Source organism: Podarcis filfolensis, assembly GCF_964270895.1.
Source record: "Podarcis filfolensis genome assembly, chromosome: 7".
In the NCBI taxonomy this organism is placed as follows: Eukaryota; Metazoa; Chordata; class Lepidosauria; order Squamata; family Lacertidae; genus Podarcis; species Podarcis filfolensis.
Window position 1 is genome coordinate 31,437,764 of NC_139603.1, and position 7,877 is coordinate 31,445,640.

A 7,877-nucleotide genomic window follows, 5' to 3' on the forward strand; every position below is an offset into this window, starting at 1 on the left:
CTTTCTCTATCTTAAATTCTTCTGTCATCACATTATTAACTATTAACTTAGCCTTTTGTTCTGAGTAAATTGCACTTATACCATTTTCAAACCCTTGGCCCACCCCCATTCCCTGAAGATTTTTCTTCATAAAATTCCAAGAAATATTATCAAAAGCTTTTTCCACATCTATAATAATTAAAACTGCTTTGGTATTGATGTTCACTTGCAGCTTCTCCAAAATGTTAATTATATTCCTCGTATTGTCAGACAAATGTCTACCTGGGAGAAAGCCGGCTTGATCTTTATGTATCTCTTCAACTAATACCTTTTTTAATCTATTAGCCAAGATATCAGCAAAAATTTTGTAATCCACATTAAGCAGGGATATGGGGCGGTAGTTCTTAAGTTGTGTCTTTTCAGACTCATTTTTCGGTATAAGTGTAATGTAAGCTTCCTTCCACGACTCTGGTGCCTTTTCCCCCTCCAGAATTTCATTACAGACCTCCTTTAGTGGCTGAATTAACCAGTCTTTCAGAGATCTATAGTATTTGGAGGTAAGACCACCCGGCCCTGGAGATTTACCCAACTGCATGTTCTGGATGACACCTTCAACCTCCTGTTCTGTAATTTTGTGATTCAGCATTATCTTATTTTCTTGAGAGATTTTTTGTAATCCATTTGTTCTTAAAAATTGGTCTAAATCAGTCTCTTTCTGTGGCCCTTGTGTGTATAGTTTAAAATATCTCTGGAAGCACTTTATAATCTCCAATGGATTCTGTATGTTCTTTCCTTCCACATCCAAATTTGTAATGGTGTTTAATTTTTGTCTTTTTTTCATCTGCCAGGCTAGCAGTTTCCCGCATTTATTAGCCGATTCAAATGTCTTTTGTCTCATCTGCTTAATTTTCCATTCTACTTCCTGATTTATCATTTTCATGTATTGTACTTGATATAGCTTTATTTCTCTCAGAATCTCTTGCGACTTTGGTTTCGCTCTTAATTTCTTCTCTCCTTCTTTTATTTTTTCCAAGATTTTACCTTTTTTCTCATTTTGAATTCTCTTCTTTATTGCGTTCTGTTGAATCAGAAACCCTCTCATGACCGCTTTGCTTGCGTCCCAGATTACTCTTTTCTCAACCGTGGTATTCAAATTTATCTCAAAATAATCTCTCAAGATTTTTTGGGCCTTCTTGGTAACCTCTTGATCTCTAAATAAGGTGTCATTCATCCTCCATCTGAAGGAACCGATTGGTGTTAGTTTCATCTCCATCTTCACCGCATTATGGTCGGAGCAAGTTTTTGGGCAAATTTCCACTTTTCGAGTCTTAGGTGCCAGTCCTCTAGTTATCCATATTTAGCCAATTCTTGTCCATGTCATGTTGGCTTCAGAGAAGAATGTTCCCTCTCTTCCAAGGGGGTTCTTGGTTCTCCAAATGTCAATCAAGTCCATATTGTCAGTCAGTTCAAAAAAGGTTTTTGGTAGTCTGCCATCTTTAGTTACAACCTGTCTCTGCGACTTATCCATATTTGTAGATACCACTCCATTCATATCTCCCATCAAAATAATGTTATAGTCCATGTAGTCAAGCAATGTCTCATGCAATTTCCTGAAGAATTCAGATTTCCCCTCATTTGGTGCATAAACTCCTACAATCAAAATTTTTTCTCCTTGTCATTGAATCTCAATTGCCACAAATCTTCCTTGTTCATCTTTAAAAACAAATTCCGGTGATAGGCTCTCTTTGGCATAAATAACAACTCCTCTCTTTTTAACCTTGTCCGATGAAATAAACTCTTGACCCAATCTTTTATTAATCAGTACTTTCCTGTGAAGCCTTATCACATGAGTTTCCTGTAAACAAATTAAGTCCAATTGTTCCTTTTTCAATAAATGAAAGACTTTCTTCCTCTTCTCCGGGGAGTTAAATCCATGAATATTCCAACTTAATAATTGCAGAGACATGATGTGGTTATTCTATTTTCCTCCAACTGCTCCCAAAAGTTCTTCTTGTTCTGCCGGTGGTATCACTTTTTTTTGTTTGTCCAGTCCCAAAGGTGGTGGTGCTATGTCTAGTACTCCTGATCTTAAAGCTCTTAGCTCTTCTAGTACTTCTTTTTGCAGGTCTTCTTTGTGGTCTCTCAAAAATTTTCCCTTATCTTCCACTGATCTTATTTTGAACTTTTTCCCTTTAAAGGTAAAAGATAGTCCCTGGGGGAATTCCCACCTAAAAACAATTCTGTTTCTTCTCAGTAGGGCCACCAGATCTCCGTAGTTGGTTCTAAGATCCAATAGATGTTTCGGTATATCTTTAAAAATCTCCACTCTCGAGTCGTTAATCTCCAAAGTCTTCTGGAAGTGCACACTCAGTATTTTATATCTCTCTTCTTTCGTTCGGAGGGTAACCAAACAGTCTCTCACCCTGTTTTTTCTCCCTCCTCTTCCAAGTCTGAACGCACTTACTATCTTAAAGTCTTTCTCCAGCTCCAAATTCCAAAATTTTCCAAATTCCTGCGTAAGATAGTCACTTAGGTTATCTTTTTCAAGTTCCGGTACTGCCCTGATCCTCAGATTGGTCTGTTTCTCCCTCAGTTCAATCATAGACAGAAGTGACTGATGATCCCCAATCTGTTTGCGCATAGGTTTTATTTCTTCCTCTACAGCCACTGCTTTTTCTTTTGTTTCCTCAGCTATTTTTCGATTAGACGCAGATTCTTCCAGCAATTTTTCAATAGATTCTGTATTGGAGTTCACCTTCTGTCCCAGATTATCTATTTTAGTTGATTGTTCTGTAACTTGTTTGCTTAGGCCTTCCAATTTTTCAAAAATTTTATTTAACACAGAAGTAAAATCCCCTTCTGAAGCCATTCCTTTTGACTCAGCTTGTGCAAAAACTTCCCCCTGTGTCACAGGAGGGCCGGAAACAGATGATCTGCGTTGCTGGGAAACTATACTGGGCTGCTGCACTCTGGCCTTGCCCGATCTTGTTGTCCTATCCGTCATCACACTTTTGTCTATGAATCAAGGTCGGTCCCACGGTCAAATCTTGCCGTGGAAAATCCCCAAAGTCCAGAGTGGAAAAATCCCCCAGCTGGGTGTACAGCTTCAATGTTCCTCTAGGGGGACACTGTAGCAGTCATTAAAGTTACAATAAAAAATCTTTTCCAACTTTCTTAAGTCCCCTCAAAAAAAAAAAAAAAAACAAGCAACAGTTTCAAGTCCAGAGAAGACCTTCAACAAGTATCTCCTTTGCAGAGTTAACCATTAAAAAGTTACAATGTCTCTAAATAGTGCGACTCTCAATGCAACAGTTCTAATGAACCTGGCAGTCCGTTCCCAGGAGTTAAATAATTAAATAATTGTCTCTATTTTTCCCAGAAGTCACTTTTCCCTCTCCCCCCCCTCCACTAACCTGGGGGGGGGAGTTCTTTCGCTTTGACGTTCGGATTTAGAGCTTTAAAAGACCGCTCTCCAGGTCTTAGCTTCGAAGCGTCTTTGCTTTGATCTGTGTACAGAAACAGAAGGCGGACTTCCTGTTTACGCCTTCCCGCTTCAGTGCCAAATTAATCCCTTTTTTCTTCCTTTAGTCCCAATTTCTTAAGCTTCACCTACTCACGGGTAGTTGTTTAGCAGCCGAATTGTCACAGGAAAAAGGTCAGCGCTCTCCGGCAACAGCTGTGCGGCTTCACCCCACGGAAGGAGCAATTGACTCTCAGCACCGCGCCTCCCGTTACGCTCCGGAGCCCCTTGCGGGGTTCCTTCGCCAATTCAGGGGGCGCTAAGGGTGCCTGCCGAGTCCCACGTTCACAGGCTTCTCCTGCCTGTGATTTCCAAAAGGGTCTCCGCTTCGCCGTAGCGGACAGACCCACTTTCCGCAGAGCTTCTCCCTCCAGATTAGAAGGAGACCGCCATTGCCGTTGGCGCCGCCTCCAGAAGCCCCCACCCCCAGTTCAAAAATTTCTGAAGGAAATTCCTGCAACACTGTTCCTGGCTTCAGATCCTGCCTGAGACAGGGGTGCCCTCTCGATTGTGGGTGTGCATGTGACGTTGCACGTCCGGCAACAACTCTTCTTCCTCCTCCTATCTGCAGCCAGTGAGGTGCCCTTTTCCATGGGGAGGGGCTAGTGCCTCTGTGTCTGAGCCCCACCTTCTGGAAAAGGGTGCCTTGCTCGTTGGCTGCAGAGGGTGGAGCTGAACTGCTTCTCTCTCGGGGGCTGTGGCACTGTCACCTGCTGGCTTTTTTGACTGACTTTGTGGGCGCCCAGTCCTATGGTCTGAGGTGTGTGAGGTCATTTCTTTGGGCAAGTGGCTGGACTGGGTGGTCTTCTGAAGTCCCTTCCCCTATAGAAATTGAGCTTTCCCAGCAGCATTGCTACCAGGCTCCTAACCTGCTGAAGAGTTGTAGACTTATTGCTAAAGCCCGCAATATTCTTTTTTGGGTATGCTTTAAATATATGGCGTAGACTGGGTGCCGGGCAGAATAAAATATTGGAATGGGGGCCAAGTAAGCCCCACCAAAAATAATTGATCACAAGATGTGTCACACACACTATTTGAATGGTAATGTCCATCAACATTGTGGGGTCCTGGCTCTCTCAAATATTTTATTGGGGGGGCTGAAGGGACCTCGGCTCTGTGGAGTTGGCTCCCACAGGCGCAAATGTGGCCATAGTCCTTGTATTTTCCCCCATAAAGCCTCACCCATTTCTTTTTTGTGTTATTCTGACTCCCCAGATGATCTACCGATTCCTATCCTTTGACGACTTCAGAGACAAACTTGTGCCTCCATCCCCTGTGCGTGCCAAGCCAGGCCCAACTCCTTTAACAGAGTCTCCAGAACTGCAGGCACTGCTCCAGCTGCTCCATTGGCCAGCTCCAGCTGAGGATGCTGTAGCCTTTGCTTCCTCCACCAGTGCTGAGAAGAGCCACTACCGGCTCTTGCAGTCCCAGAGCAACTACACAGTGGGTAACATGCTCCTGGTGTCGCTGGAAGCCCGGGACCAGAGTGGGCAGCCAAAGCACTACGGCGGAGACTTCTTGAGGGCCAAATTGCATTCCCCAGAGCTGAAGGCGAGTGTGGCAGGGACAGTGGAGGACCACAAGAATGGCACCTACACACTGACTTTCCCGCTTCTGTGGGCAGGTGCGGCGCAGGTGTCTGTGCGTCTCATCCACTCCAGTGAGACTGTGGCCCTCCTTCGGCGCATCCGTGACTCCCATCCCTCCACAGTCGCCTTCTGGGGCTACTTTGTGGACCCAGGCCAAGGGAGCAAAGAAGAAGTGACTGAATGCAACGTGCATCCAGTCTCAGGCCCAACCTGCCAGTACGTGGATCCTGGCACTGGGGAGCACTGGTTTTGTGCCAGACCCCAGCATCACTCCTGCAATGACCTTGTGTACCACTCTACTGGGATCTACAAAAATGTGCTCACCTCAGCAGAGAAAGTCTTCCTTAGTGGGTGAGTGCTTTGGAGATGGCTGGGAATGGGGAAGGTAAGCTTATGGCATGGTGATAGCGATGCATTTCCAGGATTTCTTATGGGAACCATGGGATATTTTCTAGGGCCTTCCTGGAAGTACATATTCTAGAAGTAGCTTTCACACCATGTAGGGAACCTTTGGTATTCCAGCTGTTGCTAAACTACAATTCCTAGCATTCCCAGGAAGACATACATCACTATCATTCGCATGCTGGCACTCCTTAGTGCAAAATGTAACCAAATGTAAGTGATGTTCATGAAACCATTTCATTGAATAATATTCCATGACATTAAACAACCCTCTTCTAATGCATAATAGGGTCTAACAGCAGAATACAAAGTAATTACAAAAAGAGCAAAAATAACGCAGCACCAAAATCAAATCTTGCCCCAACAGAAGTCCTTAAACACCACCATAATCCACATCACATTTGTGGAAATTATTGTCTGGGGACTTTGGGCCTCAATCCAGCACATTGAGAAAAGCAATAGCACCAGAACTGAATTAAATCAAATTAAACACAGATTGAGAGATTGCCTGTAGAAGGTGTGCTAGCGTGACCAGTAAGCAACACAACCCACTGTAGGATTGCTCAGATGTGCTATAACACCTCCTGGTCTCCCTCGAAGTGATGAGCTTCAAAGAAGAAACTCACACTTCAGCAGTGATGCAGCTCAAGTTGCCCTGTTCTTCATTCCTCTCTGTTCACACAGAGCTGCGACAGACCGGACTATTCCAGGGAGTGTGCCCATCATCCAAGCGCTGCCTAGCCACCAGCTGACTGTTGGTGAGTGGAAATAGAAAGTGGGAAGTCAGTTGGCTCTGTGTTTATATTTTTGAGAATGGCACTTGTGACCATCCCTTGCCTGTGTTCCTGTAGCCACCTCCCCACCGCTCCCATGCCATCCAGGCCTTGCCCTCACCAACCCTTCAGGTTTCTACTACAAGGATGTGTGGGTTTCCTTGGGATGTTCTAGCCGGACCTTCCCTACTTCTGACTTGGCACTCAGCTGCTTGCGAGGCAAGATAGTCCATATGATTGGAGACTCCACACTACGCCAGTGGTGGGAATTCCTGCTGGCCTTCATTCCATGTAAGTCACTGTCTGGATGTGGAAAGGGCATTGTTTTGGGGGCAGGTGTCCTGGTGTGGGGATAAATGTATAAGAAAGGGATGGTTGAGCTTCAGAACCAGAATGAAGGAAACAGAGTTTGGTGTGGGAAGTGGTAAGAATTGTGTTGGCTGGGGTGGTTGGCTTTGGCAGAGAACTAAGAAGGAATGTTTGGGGTAGGAGAACAGTGAGGGAAGCTACTCCCTCCCTGTTACACATGTGTAAGGGTATGCAAATCATGGATCAGAGCACATGAGAACCTTTGATGGATGACTGGAGTGTGGAGCTGTCCATTTGGGACTCTAACTCTTGAGTCTCTCACACACTCTGTCTTTCTCTTTCTCTGTGTAGCAGTCAAGCGCATAGACCTTCACGTGACCTATCAGTCTGGCCCACTGCTGGCTGTGGAGCCAGCACAGGGCCTTGTGCTGAGGTGGCGTGCCCACGGCATTCCGCTGCGCACTGCGAAGTCCAAGATGGCTGACATGCACTACTTGGCCAATGAGCTGGATGCACTTGGTGGGGGCCCGGACATGGTGGTAGTTTTCACGCTCTGGGCCCATTTCACCACCTTCCCAGTTGATGTATATGTGCGGCGGGTGCACAGCATTCGGCAGGCTGTGGCTCAGCTCCTGGCCCGCAGCCCCCAGACCACCGTTGTCATCAAGTCAGCCAACACAGGATACAAGTCTGTCTATGGCAGTGACTGGCTCTCCCTGCAGCTGGACAACATCCTTCGTGCCATGTTTGCAGGCATGAAAGTGGCCATTGTTGATGCCTGGGCCATGACCTCCTGCCACTACCTGCCTGATAACATCCATCCTGGCAAGGTCATTGTCCAGAATGAGGTCAACGCCTTCCTCTCCTATGTCTGTCCAGGGAAGTGACTCAGAATGGAGCAGTCTTGGTACAGCAGAAATAGAGCACATGGAAAATTCCACAATGATGAGGGATAATAATAATAATAATAATAATAATAATAATTATTATTATTATTATTATTATTATTATTATTATTATTATTATTTATTTATTTATACCCAGCCACTCTGGGCGGCTTCCAACTGAATATTAAAAACTATACAGCATCAGACATTAAAAACTTCCCTAAACAGGGCCGCCTTCAGTTGTCTTTTAAAAGTAAAGTAGTTGTTTATTGCCTTGACGTCTGCTGGGAGGGTGTTCCACAGGGCAGGCGCCACTACCGAGAAGGCCCTCCAGAGAGCACCTTGACATGTTCAGGGGGGAGGTTGGTGGCGAGAGCAACTTCTCAGCAACCAAGTTGCAGTGGGTGTTAGATGGGAA

At 45.1% G+C, this 7,877-nt stretch overlaps 1 protein-coding gene across 2 annotated transcripts in view; it reads left to right on the top strand.

The window, feature by feature from the left end:
* Positions 1 to 7,572, top strand: part of LOC310767073 (NXPE family member 3-like) — a 71,458-nt gene extending 63,886 nt beyond the window's left edge. For both annotated transcript variants that reach the window (XM_083623918.1, XM_083623917.1), the window contains exons 3-6: positions 4,715 to 5,439; positions 6,175 to 6,248; positions 6,342 to 6,554; positions 6,924 to 7,572. In XM_083623918.1, coding sequence (XP_083480044.1) covers positions 4,715 to 5,439; positions 6,175 to 6,248; positions 6,342 to 6,554; positions 6,924 to 7,459 — 1,548 coding nt within the window. In that variant the 3' untranslated portion in view covers positions 7,460 to 7,572. The remainder of the gene's footprint in view (positions 1 to 4,714; positions 5,440 to 6,174; positions 6,249 to 6,341; positions 6,555 to 6,923) is intronic.
* The last annotated feature ends 305 nt before the right edge of the window (positions 7,573 to 7,877 follow it).